General features: G+C 37.4%; 1 protein-coding gene across 1 annotated transcript in view; it reads left to right on the top strand.

Annotated features, from left to right (window-relative positions):
• Positions 1-22,268, top strand: part of SHOC1 (shortage in chiasmata 1) — a gene marked incomplete at its 5' end in the record, with an annotated part of 149,084 nt that overhangs the window by 62,765 nt on the left and 64,051 nt on the right. The window contains 4 exons of the mRNA XM_084628159.1: positions 15,627-15,752; positions 19,014-19,121; positions 20,214-20,343; positions 21,167-21,261. Coding sequence (XP_084484285.1) covers positions 15,627-15,752; positions 19,014-19,121; positions 20,214-20,343; positions 21,167-21,261 — 459 coding nt within the window. The remainder of the gene's footprint in view (positions 1-15,626; positions 15,753-19,013; positions 19,122-20,213; positions 20,344-21,166; positions 21,262-22,268) is intronic.

Genomic DNA, 22,268 nt, shown 5'->3' with positions numbered 1-22,268 from the left:
TAGTAAAGATACCATTCTTATCAATAATGCAGGCATACTGTGGTTAATAGTTGAAAGTACACTAATCTAAATTCACCTGATAACGTTAAAAGCACTTTTAAAAAAGTCCACATTAAAACAAAAAATCAGATGCCTAAAGTTATATTACATACATCAGAAAACTTTGCAAAGGATATTTATTCCTGTTCAAGGTCTAATTTACTCTTGAATATTTGTATATATTATACACATTATAGGAGTTCAAAGAGAGGCTAACTGCTTGCTCCGTAGTTTGGTCAATCTTACAAGTTTTATATTATCTACTTGTTACTTTGACACTTTAAACAACTTTAGTAGAGCTAGATTTCCATAGATAACTGTCTCTGAAAGAGAAAAAGAAGAGTATGAAATTTGGACAATAAAAATGTTTAATGATATTTAACTGCAAATTAAAAATAATAATTTACAATTATACTTATACAAAAATGAATTGACAAGCCAAAGAGATTAAATTGTATTTTGATATGAGAGAGAATTGTAAATTATTCTGTATGTTGTTGAATCTTATACTGAATTAACAGTTCAACATTGATTAATGTATACAAAGTAATTAAGACATGGTTATGTCCAATAGCAAAACATATTGCTCAATTATTGCTGTTTGAGAAAGAAACTTAAAAAGAAAACAATTTAATTATTAAGGAAAAATTTTTTTCGGACTCATTTTAATAAACTACCTTCCTGTACCCTTTTGAAGTATTTGAAAGGCATACAAACTAATTCATCAGTGGCTTACTAGAGAGACTGCTAATGTTGGGAAGTAGTGCGCAGTGTTCAGTGCAATACCAGCTTGCATTCTCTGAGGCTTTAGATCTGTACAGAGAGAGCCAAAAAAAAAAAAATAGAAAATTACAGATAAGTAGAAGTAATTAGGAATTAATATTATGCTTCTAATGACATAGTTATCCTAATCTTGGTTTTAAAAGATGCATAGTGTCAAATTAATGAAAACCTGAGATGGAATTCTGAATGGCCTCTTTGAATTTGTAATTCAAACAGAGTAAGGCCAAGATTTATTCCTCAAGAACTTGTTTTATTAATGCAGTATTCCTTCCAGGCCTGTTTGTGAATGTTAAATATTTATTATGGTTATCCTTCTGATTCTAATACTACACTTAATTTCACAGACCCACATAGGTTTTTATTAATCATTTTTTATTTTGACAAGTATAAAAAATGTAGCAATGTGCATCTTTTGAAGATACTTGTTTAAAACAAACTTGTTCAGCGTGAAGAATATAAAGCTTAGCATAGCAAATTACTCAAATAATTAAAAAATGTATGCAGATTGACTTCCGAATTATTATTCTGTAACCATGAATAAATATAAACAAAGTAAAACTTGGGAAATCCTGTGACAATCATTAAAAGATGTACAATTCTGTTGGCATAACTGGAGGGTGAGTAAACATGCTGAAAACCAAATTTGGGTCTGGTATTCCATTCAAATTCCAATTTACAGAATTGGCCCAATTCACCTTTCAGGACTTGTCTACACTTGCTGCGCCACTGCAGCACTTAATGAATACTACCTCTGTCGATGGGCGAGCTTATCCTATTGGTGTAGGTAATGCACCGCCCCGAGAGGGGAGAAGTCCTCCCATCAACATAGCACTGTCTACACTGGGAGTTAGGTCAGTATAACTGCGATCTTCCACACCCCTGAACGATGTAGTTATACCGACATAAGTTTGTAGTGTAAACTAGGGCTCACATATCATCTTTATGTGTAGAAAGCCAATGATTTCAGTAAAAAGAAAAGGAGGACTTGTGGCACCTTAGAGACTAACAGATTTATTTGAGCATAAGCTTTCGTGAGCTACAGTGAGCTTATGCTTATGCTCACGAAAGCTTATGCTCAAATAAATCTGTTAGTCTCTAAGGTGCCACAAGTCCTCCTTTTCTTTTTGCGGATACAGACTAACATGGCTGCTACTCTGAAACCAATGATTTCAGTGGAATTTTTCCAAATTTATCTCTGTGTGAGATTAGAATCAGGTCCTGTTCGTTTAAAATGTTAATAGCCATTCTGTTGTGTTTATAATGTCTGTTCTCAGCAAGAGGTCACGTTGGGATGACTATAAATTGTTTTGCACCCAACTCCAGCTGTGTCCAGTTCAGTGCGAATTGTACTAGCATAAAGGCTCCAGTTCAACAAAGCATTTAAATTAGGGCTGCCAAGCGATTAAAAAAATTAATTGCGCTTAATCATGCCATTAAAAAAAGTAATCACATGATTAATCGCACTGTTAAACAATAATAGAATACCATTTATTAAATATTTTTGGACATTTTCTACATTTGCAAATATATTGATTTCAATTACAACACAATACAAAGTGTACAGTGCTTACTTTATTTTTTATTACAAATATTTGCACTGTAAAAAACAAAAGAAATAGTATTTTCAATTCACCTAAGTACTGTAGTGCTTTCTCTTTATCATGAAAATTGAACTTACAGATGTAGAATTATGTGCAAAAATAACCTGCATTCAAAAATAAAACAGTGTAAACCTTTAGAGCCTACAAGTCCAATCAGTCCTACTTCTTGTTCAGCCAATTGCTCAGACAAACAAGTTGGTTTACACTTGCAGAAGATAATGCTGCCTGCTTCTTGTTTACAACGTCACCTGAAAATGAGAACAAGCATTCGCATGGCACTGTGGTAGCTAGTGTCACAAGATATTTACATGCCAGATGCACTAAAGATTCATATGTTCCTTCATGCTTCAACCACTATTCCAGGGGACATGCTGATGACAGATTCTGCTTGATAACCGTCCAAAGCAGTGTAGACCGACACATGTTCATTTTCATCATGAGTCAGATGCCAACAGCAGAAGGTTGATTTTATTTTTTGGTCATTTGGGTTCTGTAGTTTCCACATCAGAGTGTTGCTCTTTTAAGACTTCTGAAAGCATGCTCCACACCTCATCACGCTCAGATTTTGGAAGGCACTTCAGATTCTTAAATCTTGGATCGAGTGCTGTAGCGATCTTTTTAGAAATTTTACATTGGTATCTTCTTTGCATTTTGTCAAATTTGCAGTGAAAGTGTTCTTAAAACAAACAGCATGTGCTGGATCATCATCCGACACTGCTATAACATGAAATATGTGGCAGAATGTGGGTAAAACAGAGCAGGAGACATACAATTCTCCCCCAAGGAGTTCAGTCACAAATTTAATTAACACATTATTTTTTTAACAAGTGTCATCAGCATAGAAGCATGTCCTCTGGAACGATGGCCGAAGCATGAAGAGACATATGAATCTTCAGGGCATCTGGCACATAAATATCTTGCGACGCCAGCTACAGCAGTGCCATGCGAATGCTTGTTCTCACTTTCAGGTGACATTGTAATTAAGAAGTGGGCAGCATTATCTCCCGTAAATGTAAACAAACTTATTTCTCTTAGCAATTGGCTGAACTAGAAGTAGGACTAAGTGGACTTGCAGCTCTAAAGTTTTACATTGTTTTGTTTTTGAGTGCAGTTATGTAACAAAAAAACCTACATTTGTAAGTTGCACTTTCATGAGAAAGAGATTGCACTACAATACTCGTATGAGGTGAATTGAAAAATACTGTTTCTTTTGTTTATCATTTTTACAGTTTCAGAGTAACAGCCGTGTTAGTCTGTATAAAGCCTGCTGCAGTTTCCACGATATGCATCTGAGGAAGTGAGCTGTAGCTCACGAAAGCTTATGCTCTAATAAATTGGTTAGTCTCTAAGGTGCCACAAGTCCTCCTTTTCATTTTTACAGTGCAAATATTTGTCATAAAAAAATAATACTTTGTATTCTGTGTTGGAATTGAAATAGATATATTGAAAATGTAGACAAACATCCAAAATATTTAATAAATTTCAGTTGGCATTCTATTGTTTAACAGTGCAATTAATCATGATTAATTTTTTTAATCGTCATAATTTTTTTGGGTTAGTCATGTGAGTTAACTGCAATGAATTGACAGCCCTAATTTAAATATGTGCTTAAATCTATAACTAATCAGCGAGGCATTTGAGCCCATGCTTATGTCCCAATGAAGTTAGTGGATTTACCCACACGTTTTAGTATTTTGATCAATAGGAATGGAATGCTGAATCGAGACCAAAGTGTGTATGATAACACAGCAGATATATTACAGAATTACAATTCAACTACAATTAAGATTGCACAGTTACACTTTACGATTATTCATGCCATTTTTTGAAAGTTCCATGGGTAACCTTAACCATGTTCTCTTGTGCATATGCATTATGATACAGTTTTTAGTTATACTGTGTCTCAAAGAATGCAATATAATTTGATTGCAATAATATTTTTTTAAATGGCAAATGTATGTTTTTCCCTCCACTCTCCTAGTACTCAAAGATGGATGAAACAAATGAACTCACTAAACCATTCTCAAAATATTCATCCTTGGTAAAGAGTAAAGCCTGAAAATTTCAACTCCCAAGATAAAAATTGAGTAGTTGTAAGCTAAAATAGCAGTTTTTAACAGACATTTATGTGTCCTTAACTACAGGTTGCTCCAGCTATAAGGCCCCATCTCAATAAAGCAATTTAGAATGTGCTTATATCCACCCCTGTTCAGTAAAGTAGCTGAGCATATGCTTAATTGTTAAATGATAACAAGGTTATTGAAGCTAGCAAGCAAATATGCTAATTAAAATGATTAAAATGCATTAAAGTAATTAAATATTAAGACTAATTGGAAACTAAGCCATTTCTCATACCTTTAAAGCCCTTTAGAACCATTTGATGAAAACAGACCATTGAAGAATTACTACATCAGGATTATAAATGCAGCATTGTTATGCAAATTGAGGGCTCAATTATGCCTTATTTTAGCCTTGTTTTAGGGTATGTGGTATTGAATTCATATCCTACTTGTATATTAAGCAAGGAAAAGAGTAATAGAAAATATTGCATTGGTGCAGTATAGTCAAATTAATGTTGTTGGGGAACAAACAACTTTCTGAATGACTTTTGAGTGCTTAATTTCTCAGCCTTAATTTGCATTAATGTTTGGGGGATTTTTTGCATTTAAATGCTTTGTTTGATAAATAAATAAATATAGAGCCATTTGGTTGGGGATCTTACAAGCTTTACAGCAGAGATTGTAAGCTCCATGATTGGGAGATATTGTAAACTTTGTAGGCAGCCCTAGCAGCTTTCATAGCCATTTTTAAATGAGCCATCTTTCAATGAGGTGTCTCTTAGTAAGGCATTACTTGTTGAATGGGTGGTTTCTTTATATGAAATTATTTGTTTTGTATAACTTTCAAACTCTGCACAGTTTTGGCAACTCTCTATGGTACCCCAAAATGGAGTGTCCTTGAAAGGCCTTAGGAAAAGTAGAATGTCTAGGAAAATTCTAATGTGAAAGTGCAAAATTGATATTTTTAAATGTTCAAAACTTTAAAGTTACTGAAAGTGGCTTCCTTTTTATGTTCCATAGAGATCTAAATTTGGAGTTAAATGTTCCCCTGAAAAAGAAAAGGAGTACTTGTGGCACCTTAGAGACTAACCAATTTATTTGAGCATTTGTAAGGAGAGTGGTCACTTTAGATAAGCTATTACCAGCAGGAGAGTGGGTTTGGGGGGGGGGGTGAGAAAACCTGGATTTGTGCTGGAAATGGTCCAACTTGATTATCATACACATTGTAAGGAGAGTGATCACTTTAGATAAGCTATTGCCAGCAGGAGAGTGGGGTGGGGGGAGGTATTTTTTCATGCTTTGTGTGTATAAAAGATCTTCTACACTTTCCACAGTATGCATCCGATGAAGTGAGCTGTAGCTCACAAAAGCTTATGCTCAAATAAATTGGTTAGTCTCTAAGGTGCCACAAGTACTCCTTTTCTTTTTGAGAATACAGACTAACACGGCTGTTACTCTGAAATGTTCCCCTTGTGAGTCATACTCCAGCTGCTTTGTGCCTCTCTGCAAGTGGAAAGCAGCCCTAGACTTGTCAGATCTTTCTTTAGAAGTAATGTTTTTATGTTGGAGGTTGTTGGCTGCCTCCCAGCGAGCTTGTCTTTGATCTGTGGGCAATCACAAATCTAATTCAAACTGTTGGACATGCTGGTCCCCTTCCTTCCATTCAGGCTATGAGGAAACAAATTAAGTGCCCCTTTGTTTAGTAATAGATGAAACAATGGAAGCCACTGCCCAAAGACTAGACGGAATGCAAAGACAGGGACTGCGGACTGATTTGATTGCAGCTGTGTGTGTGGGGGGGGGGGGGTATGTCTACACTACAATAAAACACCCACGGCTGGCCCAAGTCAGCTGGCTGAGGCTCGTGGGGCTTGAGCTGTGGAGATATAAAATTGCAGTGTAGATACTCGGGTTGGGGCCCAAGCTCTGTGACCCTCCTCCATAGTGGGATCTCAGAGGCTGGAGCCCAAACGTCTACAGTGAAGTTTTATAGCCCCACAGCCTGGCTGCGGTTATTTTATTGCAGTGTAGACAAACCCTGTGTGAGTTGAAGCAGTCAGAAAGAGGCAGACAGCCAAGACTGGACACAACACTAAGAGAAAGCTGAGAGAGAGAGAGCTTTCTGGACAGCATGCTGGCTGGAAAGAGACTTAGAATTCTAAGCAAGGAAATTGTGTTCAATTCTTTGATTCATACTGTGGTCAGGGATACAGGTAGGGTGACCAGATGTCCCTATTTTATAGGGACAGTCCTGATATTGGGGCATTTTCTTCTATAGGCGCCTATTACTCCCCACCGCCGTCCCGATTTTTCACACTTGCTGTCTGGTCACCCTAGATACTTTGTGTACATTATTTGTAAATAAACAGGATTGCATCAAAGAAATACCTGACTTCATCACCATTTTCTCCTCCTAACAGAAACAACTCATAGTGCTGAATATTGGCTAACTGCTCAGGATAAAAAGTGTAAAAGTATGAATGAAAAGGGACCTTATCCAATAGCTAAGGCCCATAATTTGAAGTATCTTAAAATGGCTATATTCTGATGTTCTGTACTTCAGCATTTTAAATGTTTTCTTGACTTTTAAATAAATCCACTGCTGTTGCCAAATTTTAAGAGTGGGAAGGGTAAATTTTATGTTGTATCTATATATACACATTATACTGTAGAGATGAAGGACATAAGAGTACTTCATTCCCAGCAAAGGGAATACAGTACCCAGACACTGGTCTCATTTATATGTGTAAATTACCCAACAAAACCCTATTTGTAAAGTTTTATCTGACAGATGCTAGTACACAAACAAGGAAGTGAATAGAAAGAAATCTTGTTAGTACATGCTTTTTTTAAAATAAGCCAGGGGGCTGGGAAATCAGTGCTTGCCAAATGAAATATAAAAAGGGTCGCTTTAAGATTCTAAACGCTTTACAAACAATGAACATTTAAAATAAATTTTAAAATTGCAAATACTTAGCTGTCTTTTTACACAATTTTAACTGTTTAGATTTTTCGTATCCCTTTTAAATTTCTTGCTATTGTATTATTATTTTTCTTATCTCGTTCAAGATTTATATATTGCAGATGAACTTGTTTTTGTTGATAATTTGGAAGAATATCGTAAACAACTACCTACTCTGCATACCCTCTTGGCTAGACTAAAAAATTTCTTAGTGAAGGATCCCCTCTTAAATTCTAAAGGACAGATTTTGACTGAAGAAAACCTTTTCAGGTACTTGCAAAGTTGTTATATAATTTTGAACATAAAACCTCTTCCTCTTGTATGTATGTGGATCATAAGCGTGCTTAATATTGCCACTTTAGCATCTTAACTCATGTTATTTCATTATGGATTTTGTTCAGCTGTGATTTCTTTATAATTACAATGAAATAAGATATGTAATTGGTTTAAAAAACTTAATCTCTTTGTAATGGAAAGAAGAATGTGTAGGATGGAGGTTAAATACATTGTTAAAGAAAATAGAATAAGAGAGGTGGTATGATTTTAGAGCCCTACATGTCTGATTGTTTCTGTGGGTTTTTTTTAAATACAGCTTGCAGTGCTGAAACAATGTTCAGCTTTAAAGGAACCCAATCCTCCTTAGTCAGTCAAAACTCCCACTGAGTTAAATGGGCAGGATTTGGATTTATGCCTGCATAAAGTTCATTGCAGAATCGAGATCTTAACTTGCTGTTTAAATTAAACAAAAGAAAAAAGAAAAGTAGGGCAGCATGCAAAACTTATCCAGTTGACTATTAAATACTCTTCATTTGCCCACCAAGTTACCTGAAATTGTTCATTAGCTAGTTTAATGTTTTGACCTTTTTTATAATAATTTTATTTATTAAATACTCAACTTTCCTCAGTGAAAGCACAGAACAAATAATTAAAATACTCCATGATTAAGAAAATATTATAGGCCTATTATTAAGGTTTTCCAATACTCCTCATTATAAGACCTTGTTTTCAGTTGCGTGTATCTTTGTCAAACTTTAACCATTTGGGTTGAAACATTCCATACCAAGTTTCTGCCTCAGGCTGTTTATTTTTGCAAATGTTTCAGCCAGAATGATTCACCTGTCTCTGAGAACAAGGCTAGTGAAAAATATGTTTGTTTGTTTTTTTCTTTTGTTCACATTGAAAAATTCAGGGATATGAAATTTGGTAGGGGGGTTGCCTTTCTGCCAGGCATGTGTCTTTTGTCATCTCCATGAATATCTACACAAATTTGGCCAAGTTATAAGCCTTTGAAAAATCTCAGTTCACACATGTTAAGTAGAGCTTTGCGGCTAAATCATGCTGATATGGAAGACATCTGAGGGGTGGATCTAAAGGCTCCAACTGTGCTGATGAAACATGTGGGTGTCAATATGATATCACATGATGGAATTGCCATTTTTTTCAGTTAGATTTTTTTTTTTAAGCAATCAAATTACACACTCAAACAACTACAATAAAATCATTAAGATTACAAAAGCAAGCACTCAAAGGTTAGGAAATGCCAGAATTACGGTAGCCTGTGCAACTGTAATTCAACCCCCCTTTGCAGATGCATTGTCATACAATCTTTTTCTGTAGGACCCCTGCCTCATTCAGAACACATGCTCTGGCAATAAATCAGGGTTATGTAATGAAGGAGAATGTTGTCTGCAGGAACCCGGCCTTTTGTTGCAGAAGTTGTAAGGTATGTAGTGAATGAGGCAGGAGACTGCAGGAGGAAAAAGGATGGTCTTGTGGTTAAGTCAGTTGAATGCTGCCCTAGAGACCTTGATTCTATCCCGGTCTCTGCCAAAGAGTTCCTATGTAATGCTAAGCAAGTCTTTTAAGCCAAACTTTTCAGAAATAGTCACTAGCTGTATGTTCCTCATTTTCTTTGTGCTCAACTTGAGACCCAGGGGTCTGATTTACAGAAGTGCTGAGCACTTACAGCTGGAACTGAAGTCAATGGGAACTGTGCTTTGAGCATATAAAGTGCTATATAATGCTAAGTAATCTGAAAAGTCACGTCCTAGGTATTTCAGATTGGGCATCCAATGTAGTAGATTCTTTTGACCTTAATCCTCTTTGGGACAGATTTTTAAGTGTATTTGTGTGCCTAAAGATGCAGACAGGTACCTATTGGGATTTCAAAAGCACCTAGGCACCGCATTCCCATTGGCCCTCGATGCCTCAGTTCTCCATTTGTAAAATGGGGATAATAATAATATCCCCTTATCTGACAGGGTGTTATGAAAATTAAGTCATTATTCTGATGAACAGTACAGGAAGATAAGAATGGCTATAGTGGGTCAGACCAAAAGTCCATCTAGCCCAGTATCCTGTCTTCCGACAGTAGCCAATGCCAGATGCCCCAATGGGAATGAACAGAACAGGAAATGATCAAGTGATCCAACCCCTGTTGCCCATTCCCAGCTTCTGGCAAACAGAGGCTAGGTACCCATGAGATGAATAATTCTGCCTTCAGAGCAAGGTTTGAATATGGTGCAGTAAATAAGGCCGGGGGCCACCCATTAAACAATAAGAAAACAAAATATTTACTAGATATTAAGTGAGGACTATCCATTCCGTGCACTGAATAAGGTCGGGGGTACTGTGGAAAAAATGAGTAAAAATAGTCATTAAAGACTGTGAATGGATATGCACAAAGGGACTTAATTAAGTTTGCACATTTCTAACTTTTGAATGCTTGACTTTGCAAACTAAATAATGCAGTGTAGTTGTAGCCATGATGGTCCCAGGATATTACAGAGACAAGGTGGGTAAGGTAATATCTTTTATTGGACCAACTTCTGTTGGTGGGAGAGACAGTGTTTTGAGTCACACACAGCTCTTCTTCAGGTCTGGGAAAGGTACTCTGACCGTCACACCTAAATGCAAGATGGAACAGATTGTTTAGCATAAGTAGTTAGTACATACAAGGATTTAGCTGTGACGCTTGGAGTACCTTTCCCAGACCTGAAGGACCGCTCTGTGTGGCTCAAAGCTTGTCTCCCTCACCAACAGAAGTTGGTCCATCCTAAATAATGTTCTTTTAATATTTTGTGTGTGTGTATAGAAGAATATAAAGTACTAAAAAGCAAAACCAACAGAATAGAGGAATTAAAAATGTAGGGGAGGTGAGTTACACAAGTTCTGACAATGTTCAAGAGAAAAAATATCTGTGGAAAAAATACTTGAGCCAATTTTTTTTTTAAGAAGTGAGGAGGAAGATGAAGGAACTATTTCCAGACTCTAGCAATTGCTGACACAAAAGCTAGAATGCTCTCTGACTTTAGGTGCAATGGGGAAACCCCTAAAAGGCAGGTAGCGTTATGACATAGATATCCACCAAGCTAATGCTTAAGAAAAAGGCGTCTCAAGCAGGTGGTGTCAAGAAACATCACTCTCTCCTTTCAGTGGTATGGTGGTAGTTCTGGAATTTATACCAGTGGCGCTTAAGAATACAGTTTCAAGAAAGCAACTGCATGGATATTGGGAAAAAATAATGGCATCAGTATTTCCTGTTGCCATAGTAGGCATTATGATTATGCATAACAGTTAAGAAAAAATCTTTGTTACCATGAATAAATGAAACCAGCTAGAGATGAATCAAATGGCTGTCACCAACCAGGATTCAAATCTGCCCTCCGATATGGGTACTTTGTGATACATCATTACATACCTTGTTTTTTCTTTTAATTCAGTGAAACTTTCTCAAAGGTGTCTAAGTCTGGCTTACATTTGTGCACACACAGATTTGTGCATGCACTTTTTAAATGTTAACTGTATGTGCAGGTATATAGACTTGCATGCACAAACTGTTTGTTGAAATTGGATTTGCAAATACAATGCAAAACCAGCTTGAGTCCCCACCCAGTGACCTGGGACAATTACATACCACCCCCTGGGCACCTCTAAGAGGCAATACTTCCCTTCTCACAAGTACAGAGTCTGAGTGTAGCAAAAGCCTTTTAATAAAGGAAGGAAACAATGCGGCATTACATTGCGGAAACACCACAAACAGGATTCATAACGCAAACCATGAGCAAAAGACCCACCCCCAAGTAAGTTTGGCAGTGTCCTTTTCCCCTCAGGGTCTTAAGTCCAGTAACCCAACAGTCATCCCATCCACAGTTTCTGACCTTGGTCAGTGCAGCCCCCAGAGTTCAGACGTTCATCTGCAGAGTTTACCTCCCAGCCTGGGTGGAAGTGAGGGGAGGTATGGGGGGGGCCTCTTATGTGCTCCACTGCTCAGGTTGATGGCCGATTGCCACACCTCTCCATGGGGTTCTGCTGCAGGGGTCACCGCCAGCTACGCCTCTCCACCAGCCATCCTGCTGGCCACTGCTCTCCGCCAGCCACCCTGCCATCTTCTCCATGCGCCTCTCCGCTAGCTGTCCTGCTAGCCGCTCACCAACTTGTCTTCAGCCCCCCCAACTCTCAGTGAGCTCAGCTCTTAGTAACTTCAGCTCTCAGTGATTTTAGCTGGTAGTAGGGGAACCTCAATGCTGGTGCACCACTAACTCAAAGTAGGTCTAATACTTAGACCTAGGTATCAGTGATTTCAGCTCTGCAGCATGTAACAAGACTCCTAATAGAGTCAAAATTAGCTCCATTATTACACAGTGTACAGTAGAGGGGTCAAAGCACTGTTCAAGGCCCTCAGAAAGCACCCACACTACCAAGTACAGATACCTATCCCCAACCTCTCTCTCAATTCACTGGGTTTTGGAACCCATGTCCCTTGCCTAGCGAGTGATACTTAGTTGAGGGCAAGTCCCTCCATCATAAAATGCCAAGTACAGTTCTACTGTCCTTGAGTCACATAACCAGGATAACAACCCTTTATTACTCCTGCCCCAATAACAAAGAGACTGGGGATCCCACAGCAGCCAAAGTGACCATTTGGGCAAGCAGTCCATCATGCTAGGCAGGGTGGGTGTGCCCATGCAAACGAGATCAGCCCCTGAAGTCCTTTTCCACAGCTCACCACCAGAGGTCAGGGTAGAGCTCATTCTGACTCTGCTTACGTCAGTAAAAGTCAGACAGGTCACAGGCAATAATGAAAAATTCACAGACAAGCCTGTGACCTGTCCCTGACTTTTACTAAAAATATCCATGATAAAATGAGAAGCCTCGGCAGCTCCAAGTAGGCTGGGAGCTCCAGGGGCTCCGAGCTCCAGGGTCCCCCTCCGCTGGCAGCTCCCAGCTGTGAGAGTCTCCTCTGCCTCACGCAGCTGCCGGAATCCATGACCTCCATGACTAAATCACCGCCTTATTCATGACACACACACATCTCTGTTGGGCAAGAGGAATTCAATCCTTTTTTTTTAGTTCCAGATAATATAATAATATGCATATCTCAGTCATATTGGGCCCTCAGTCTTTATAAAATCTTTCCAATAGTGTACTGAATTGCTGGATTTTAAGCATCTTATAGTAATAGTATACCACCAATATATACATATAAGTATATGTATACCATACTAATACATATATTGTACAATTAGCTACAGTATTTTATTTTATAGAGTTAAGGACTCCTGTATTTATATCTGAGAGTACAATCTCTAAAAGTATGTTCAGTTTAGTTACAATTCATCTTTCATTTGTATGGAATGTAATCCAATAGCCACCATAATTCATGTCTGATTCATAACATTTACTAATCTTATTATATAAGCAGATCCATTTATACTGGTTCACACTGACTATATGAAACATACATTTGGACATTTCTGCTGTTTATTTTTTAAATGATGCTCTAGAAGTAAGGATTAATAAAAACCCCTCCATAAATAAAGTAGAGGTTCTTCCTCTGGGGAGGAATTCATCCCCAACAGCCGGAGAGAGTGATCCTGGCCTCAGTTACTAGATGCCCTCGCCCTTAAAGTGTTTGTGTTTATATGTGTTCCTTTTTCCTTCTCCCTCCAATGCTGACTGGGAGGAGTTTTCAGCATTATCCTGTCTCTTGTCCTTGGCTGAGCTCCTAAATGTGACACTCAGATTGTGTGAGAGGTCAGTTTCTTTTTCTACTGTCTCCACTGGAAATATGCTGCCAAAAATGTAGAAAGCAAAGGAGGAGGGTGGTAACTGGAGGCCAAGAACTGGTATGAAGGCATGCAGACTTCATGTGAATGGTACTGGCCTCCTACTGATCCATACCGTTTGCTGGCAGTCCGAGCAGCTTGCTCCAGCTGGGGAACAATGCTTCCTCCATGGAACAGTTGGGGAGAATTATCCACAAAGGAGAGCCATCCTTTACTCAGGCATACTTCCACTGAAATTAAAACGAAATAAAAATCTCAGGATTTGGGCTTTAGTAATTTATACTCTTAAATCAAAATTATTATTTCTGAGAGGTAGTGGTGCCCCAGAGTTGGCGAGGAAGTGTACTCCCTGAACAATAGTGCATTTTACAATCATAAAGCCTTTAAAGACATGGGGGACAAGGCACTGGGAAGTGACTCTATGCACTCTCTCCTTCTTCCTGCACTCCTTCACAGAGCAAGTGTTAATCTAGTTCTTCCTTTTTATTTCTTTTGTATTTAAAAGCCTATCAGTTCGCCTTTGAAGAACATTTTTAGATTTTAATTTTATTTAATATTAAACAGACTTTGTCTTATTTCATTGCATTAATACATACACAGTGATTCACAGAAAGAAAAGTAAAAGTTTATAAAAACTGAAGGATTCAAGAAATTTTGATTTGTACAAAATCATAAAAGCTCTTCATATATCAGAAAAACGTATTTTGGTAAGAAAATGAGATTCTACAATCCTGCAATGTAAAGCAATTTCAAATGACTGGGGAGTTTGAATGTTGTGACAATGATTAATTCTAAAACTGGTCTATCCTAAAAGTAGCAATTCTTGGAAAGTACGATGAACAGGTATCATGTCAGTTTAATGTTCAAATTATTACAGCATGCCTTAGAATTGTTTTCCTAGAAAATTGTAGGTTTTTAATAATTTTTCTGACATGTATTGTCATCAAGGTTACTATTAAAACTTTGCATCATGAATATAAAACAACAAATTAAAGAGAAGTCACTTGTGCTATTTTGCTGATCTTTTATAGGGAATGTTTGACTTTCCAAAGCAATGCAGAGACACACGAAAATGAAAAAGAACTACATGTAGCTAAGGAAATTTTTTGTCGAATGTCTTTAAACGATGAGGAGGTATTATAAATAAGTTTCATCCCAGTGATTTTAGTGACTGCTTGCCTAATACACTTATCAATATACGTAATTGTCTTCTGACTTAAAAGTGACTTGTAAGTCACTTAAACAGAATTCCCTTAATTTTTGCAAAATGTGCCAAATGCCTCCATTAGCCAAGATTTTTAAAAAAGAGTATTAGTTTAAATCAGGTTTTTTGGTTTTGTTTTCTTGGAGGCCTGTGATGGGAAGCTCCAGTTTTGGTGTCTATTTCTGATATGGTCAGATGCACCAGCACATGCTAGATTGGTGACATCAGATCAAAAGTGGAAACCAAGTGGAGAAGGATCTAGCCTTTGTGTGTATGTCTTGGATGGGTGGGTGGAGGGGGGAAGAGAAGGTTCAGGTAAGTGTCTTTTTTACTATTATGCTCAGTTTTGCAACACTTTAAAAATAATATTTCTTACACTTCGAGGCACATTATGTCTCTGCAGAGGCAGAATGGCACTGGGGAGGGCAGAGTAGATGCATCACTGAAGGAGTGAAGGAAGTAGTCAGGGAGCATGCTGAGTAGCAGGACTAATTAAACCTAATTCAAGTATTTATATCTAGTGCTTTTTCAGCACAGCCAAACCATGGTGCAAAGGGAGAGTGAGGGTATAGTCCCTCTCTGACACCATACGAACAAGAGCAGGCATCATGTCAGCACTGCCTGTAGCACTAATCAGTTCCTCCAGTTATTTTTACACCAGTACCACGCTTGACTTGGACTTTTTTTCTGTGAATATAAGTCATTTATTTTAGTTTGATTTCTTTTTCCCATGAATTGAGCCCTCTTTCTACTCTTAAGACAGTCTTAGTCTAAATTTCTGCAAACTATTTAAAACTAAAAAAATCAAAATTAAATAGTAAAAGCAAAAAATCACAAATTTAAACCTTACCTATCTCAGTATACTGTATTTATTATTTTTTCAGTCATTAATGCTGCCTGTTGAATTAGAATCCAAGAAGACAACAAACTTCAGACAGAAAGTTGAGATTCCATCGTGCTTGGAACTGAAAGAGTTGTTAAAATTAGCACCAGAAATTATAGCAGATGAAAGTAGGAGTGAAAAGCAAATCAAAGGTGAGAATTATTTTCTTGATACGTTGGGCCCAATTCTCCTCTCATTTGCACAGATTTCACACCATTATCTTTTTAACTCCATTATCTTCACTTCAATTACTACTGATTCAGACTAGTATAAATCAGATGAGAATGAGGCCCATTATTGTATGAAATTATGGAACAAGTTTGGCATGTCAAATTTCAAAGTATTAAAGTTTCCTGTAAGCAGCCAGAAGGAAGTGATCTCTTACATACTGTATACCTCAATTCAGGCCCGTGTTATTTCAGAAGGAGATATTGTTATTGAGGTGGAAGAGTGAATCTAATGACAATAACTGAATAGGTTAACCAAGCTAAGATGAATTTTTTAGACATCCCAGAGTAGTTTCCGATAATTCATGCAGTACAGTCACTCCATATAAGTTGTCCACAACATCACAGGGGGAGCTGGTAACAGCCTCTGTATTTACTTTGGCTACCATCTCTATTTCAGAATATTCTTATGACCTTTTCTTTGAGAAGTTCTCCCACCTCCATTGTTAGCAGCAGACCTTTGATATTCAGTAGCCTGAGAGTTATTCCCCTGCTGAAGTGCCTTTTCTTTATCCCATGAAACGCCATTTGCATTTTTCTATTAAACTTTTAAAAATCCTTATTTTGTTCTCTTTTGTTCCTCAGGAAATTTTTGGCACCCTGCCAAATACTCACTAAAAATACAAATATTCTGTAGGCTGCCAAAGTAGCAGTGGCAGATGATACTGTACTGTGAGTACCAAAGCAACTGTAGCGATGGAGTGGAAGTAAGAGATGGGCTGGGCTCCATATCCCTCTAGACCTGGTCCATGACCCCAGAGCTGTATGTGTCGCATGGGGCAGAAACCCACCACCTCTTGATTGACAGGAAAGAGAGCTAGGCCAGCTTCTCCCAGAGCAACCCCCAGCACTTGACCAGTGATCCATTTTCTCCCCATCTTCCAAGAATACCATATGGGTTCAGGCGTCCTAATCTCATACCATGGAGAGAAAGAGCCAGCTGGGTTCCCCCTACCACTACCCACAAAACCCAGTGGTCCATCACTTTCTTGGTTAACAGCTTTCTCCTGCTGCCAGTTAACCTAGTTAGGCCTTAGTCCTTTAGCTCCAGTGGTAGTAGCTTGTGTTACAGTGCTGAAGGTCCAGGAGTCAAACCCTGCTCGTGACATGGGGATGCCTCAGTTGTACATAATAGAATTATTTTTTCATCTTTTTCCTTTAAAAAATAACTCTAAGAAATAACCCACAAAAATGAAAAAGAACTGCGTGAAGTTAAAAACTAATATAAATACAACATTTAAAGAAAGTTATTAAGGTTGCAAAGTCAAGAACTTGAAAGTTAGGAAATACCAAAATTAAGGTTACCTGGGCAATTTAATTTTGTGTATGTATTATAGTACAAGTACTGTCAAATTACATAATCTCATGCTGTTTTATTCCCACAGAATCACTGCCTTATTCAGTGCACAGGGTTGATTCACAAAGGGATAGAATTACAGTTGTACAAGTAACCATAAATCTGGAATTTCCTAACTTTTCAGTCCTTGACTTGCAATCTAAACAACATTCTTTTAATGCAATTTTTTGTATGTAATAGTGCATTGTAGAATCTACCAAACACAAATAAACTATGTTATTGCTATAAACATTGGATTTTCTATGTTTGTAAACTAATTGTAATTTTCACAATTGTACATACAAACGAGTAAAAGAAAAATCAATATCTAAAGCATTAGACCAGGGAAACAAAATAATAAATAGTGATGGCAGCACTTTCACAGTACAAATGTATATAGCAAACTGTTGTCAATGCATGTTAAAATGTAATCTCAATTCTTATACACTTCATGAGTGCTAAGTATTGTTATTATGACTTAGTATGCATATTAGAGTTCTCCTTCAAAACATTATGGAAAGCCTGAGATGAGCATCAGAACACATCTAAGCAAAAAACAAAAATTAGTAAAATACCCTTCCGCAATGTTTGTGTTTCTGAGGCTTCTAGTGGCTCAGAAAAAACACTACAACCCTGCCAACGTCCAATATTCTTCCCACATGTCTATCAAATGTTTCCATGAACTGAATAACATGATTAACAATTTAAACACAGACCAGGGTAAACTCTTTCATGAACCTGCTATTTCCCAGGATTCCCACTGCACATCTTATATCCTTCCTCTTGTATCCAAAGCAGAGCAGCTTTTCATATATCCCTGGATGGGATGATATGTATCTGCTGTGATTTGGTAGGTCAGTACAGCTATTTTCAGCCCTGGGAAGCTAGGGCAGGACAGGGAGGGAACTCTCACTCTCTCTCTCTCTCAAAGAAGCCCTTTACCAGGAATCAACAACATCTGTCTAGAATTTTAAAGCATTAGCTTTTTTCTCTAAATAAAAGAACAAATGGACATTCAGTGAAATTGAAAAGTGACATACAAAGCTGATAAAATAAATCATTTTTCACACAAAATACAGTTAACCTGTGATACTTATTGTCATGGGGTATAATTTAGGCCAAGATCTTAGCAAGTTTCCAAAAAGGATTAGATATTTATATGGATAACAAGAATATTCAAAGTCAAATAGTAAATATTAAAAAAGAAGAGTTTTGGAAACATCAGAAACGCTCTGGCTTTGCAGGATTAGTGTTACATTTTCAGTGACACTGCTCAGTTTTTAAATCTGTGCTTGTAATCAGTAACTTACCTGTGCAGCCGTGGAGACTGTGGCCGAGGTCTCAATTTGGCCAGAAAAAAATGACTATTTATTCATTTTGGCAAATGAGAGAATTAAAAAGGGGGTTTTTTAAGCTCAGGCAGTAGAGGCTCATGTATTTAGGTCCAGAAGTCATCTGTTTGATCCCAGCTGCTGACAAGCCACCCATGGGAGCGGTGTTCCATAAGTTAGGAGGAAACTTTCCCTAAGGACAGATTATTTCACATCTAGCTAATACAGGGTTTCTTGCATCTTCTTCTGAAGCAGCTGGTACTAATCACTGTGAGAGACAGGATATTGGACTAGATGGACCACTGGCCTGATCACATATGGCAATTGTTATGGTCTTATGAACACCTTCTGCTGTTTGCATGGTAACTGATGGTAACTGCAGTACTTTGTATTGATAAATTCAAAATGATAACGGGGGATGAATAAATACAGAAACAAAACATTGTGTAAGAAACAGCTTTGAGGGAAAAAAGGAAATAAAATGGTTATCATTTGTGGCACCTTTTTATCTCTTTTCAGATATTACTGCAAATATTACAAATGAAATAGAAATTTCAAAATACTGTCCCACAATGGAAGAGGTTTGTTTCAATCAAAACAGAAATCCACTGGAATGCAGTGAGGCAGGTAGGAAGTGCTATATAAGCAAATCCAGTGGCAGTTTTTAAGAACTGTTATTCTTTGATTATCCATATGTGTTCCATTATTTGATGCACACATATCCTGTGCATCTGAGATCAGAATCTATGGCCAGAGATGTCAGGTGGGATGCACTTGTGCCCAGAGTGAGCTCGCACCCTAGCCTCTCACCCCTCCTGAGAACATAAAGGGCAGAGTGAGGCCAGTTGTTCTTCAGGTTTTTACCACCTGTGACTGCAAGACAGACCTGCATGGAACATCCTTACCGCTTGCACTTGGCTAGCTTTGTTTGTAACTAGCTTTTAGCTTAGTAAAAAAAATTACAGTTAAAAAAATAAAGAAAAAAAAAACAACCAAAGAAACAAGTTCCTTGTAAGCTAGAAAAATCAGTAAGCATGTCTGAAATTCATTTTACTGTAAAAAATAGGGCAGTAAATGTGACCTACAAGAGATTGCTTTGACTCCGCAATCTTGTTTGCATAGCTGGTTAAAAATATACGGTCTAATCTTGCAAGTGCTCTGCATATGGAACATCAATTGAAATGGAATTGATTTCAGTGGTCGTCTTCTGTGACAAGCATTTACAAGACTAGGACTGTAAGTAACACTGAATTTTATTTGCATATGAAACAATAATTGACTCCCTCAGAGTTTGAGGTATCTGAGTTGCAGACTTGCTGGTTTCGTATTGATATTAGAACCATCACAAATATAATTTGAAAGAGCCATTCCATCTATGTAAGAGCTACATAACTGGGCCACAGCTGATCAACATTTAATTTTAAAAAATGCCCCAAAATAATAGCTGGTGATTTTAAATTCTGAATGGTTGGCTAGATGTGCAGAGATTCCCAGAATCACATAGAAAAGCAGTAAAAAAGTGTGACTTATGCATTACTATTACCCCTGTTGTCTAGATATTAAAGTACCACAATTTGGTCTTTATTGCTCAAGTGATAAAACATAAAAGCGTCATAATAAATTTGAAACACAAAATGTAACTGGTGTCAGTTATACATACATATTTACATTTCTTTCACTTTTTTGTGAAATGTGGTGTCATTTTTCTGCAATTCCCAGTTAGTTACGCTTTATATCCTCAATATGAAGTAGAAATACCGCTAACTCCGCCATGCAGACCACAAAAATCACATGTGAATTCACTTCATGCAGGACTTCAGGCAGAACCTATTTCTCCTGTTGGTAACAGGTAAGTAAAAGTTTAATGAGACTACAACTGGTACAACCTCCTCCAAATTAGTGCAAAACTAGCTTCATTGGATTCTGTTAATTTATGGCCTCATTCTGTGAGATGTTCATTGCCGATGGTTTTGTCCATTGTGTGCTTTGCCTTGGAGAGAAACATTACTCCAGGGAATACACCCTGTGCATGGTCTCAGTGCATGGAGCTTGAAAAGACCAAGAGAGTTGCTTTAAGGCTGTCCTCCTGTAAGGAGGCTTAATATCCTGAAGATCCAGCTTCCTCCTTGGGGAAGGTGAGGACTCATACCTCCATGGCAGTGAATCCTCCAAAGTCCTCAGCAGAGAAGCACGCAGTGAGTACATTGGCCGAGTGCTGGGGATATCCATGAGGCGACAGAAGTATCAGCAGGGCTGTTCCATGGCTGCTTCTCTATTATATTTGCTAGAGTGAGTACCCTTCACAATCTTAATATCCTCCCTCCACAGACATGGAAGGACTAAAGCATCCTCTTGACAGGGGACCTCTAGTCTCCCTCCCTACCACTAGCTTCCCCTTGCTTGCCTCCAGGCCATTCAAAGGGTATATATACCCCTAATCTTTTCCCCTCTTTGAGGAGTGGAACCACATTGGTCCTGCAGCCAGAAAGCCCACTGCACCCACAGATGAGGAGGAAAGATTTTCCCAAATGAGTCAATAAGAGAAAGTAGAAGATTGGAGAGAAAGTAAATACTTTTGCAAAATTACTTTCTCTAAATGTGTTGGTTTGAAAATCTAAAGCTATGATTTAAGCTTCTTACCACGTGTCTCATTTTCTGTTTCTTTGTTTTAGTATTCTGCTTACAGAGTCAACTAAGAAGAACTTAGAGTGCCTGGTGTGGCAGTCAGAAAAATACCAAAATGCTGTGAACTCTCTTTTGCTTGAAGGTAAGGAAGTATGAATTCCGATATATTGAACTGATATAGAAGAGCTGTATGTGAAATATTACAGCAACATAGAAATTAATCTGGGAAGTGCTTGAAGAAATACAATGCAGATATTTGATGATACATTTTCAATGTTGATAAAATGAATGTAGAATGCAAGGAACGTGCGAATATTGCTCCTGTTTGCACACTAAAAATATATCCCAATTCATCTAAGGTGGGATGTTTGATTTTTTCCTCTATATAAATCTTCTTGTAAGGCAGATAACTAGTTTGTCTTTCCACAGTGGTAGTTTGTATATAATGACAGCTTTCCCCCAGTTTGAAAATCTTCAGTTCACCTCCTGATAATTATTTTAATGGGTATAGTAATTTCTAAAACTCAGTAACAAAACCTAACTTTAAACAAGCTCTGTTGAAATATTAATTTTCATTATAGAGTATGTTCTTATCTTCAAATAATTTTTAAAAATCCATACTAATAAATTCCTTAGTGGAATCATATTCATGGAGAACTAAGTGATAAGTTTCCAATGCCAAACGCACACATTAGGAAGTGGAATATGGAACCAAAAACAACTAAGTCATAAATTATTTCTGACCCCAACAGTTAGTGTTAAGAAACAACACCAAAAGACTTCTGTGAGATAAGTGAGTTACATCCTCATTTGTAAAATAGTCTATTTACTATTTAGAGTTTTCAGATAATCATTATAATAGATGCTTGCAAGCATGGAAGGTAAACTCATAGATAATGAATAAATCTCGAATCATTTGTAATCCAGGTAATGCAGGTTTATATCAACAGAGTAGAGATATAATTACAGCTGGGGAATTGAACACAAAAAACAAGGTGAAAAAATTTACATCTTACTAAGCTATGTAAATGTTTCTTTCTTTGCTGTTCAGGCAAGTGCTGATACTGAATTAGTTATGGAAAGATATACCAAGGGATATACATAAGTCATGAATATTTTTTTGTGATTTTACTGTCAAAAATGTTCTTC

The sequence above is a fragment of the Lepidochelys olivacea genome (genome assembly GCF_965140295.1).
Source record: "Lepidochelys olivacea isolate rLepOli2 genome assembly, chromosome: 5".
Classification (NCBI taxonomy): domain Eukaryota; kingdom Metazoa; phylum Chordata; order Testudines; family Cheloniidae; genus Lepidochelys; species Lepidochelys olivacea.
Note: the sequence above shows the minus strand (reverse complement) of the source record. Positions and strands in the feature narration are given on the sequence as shown.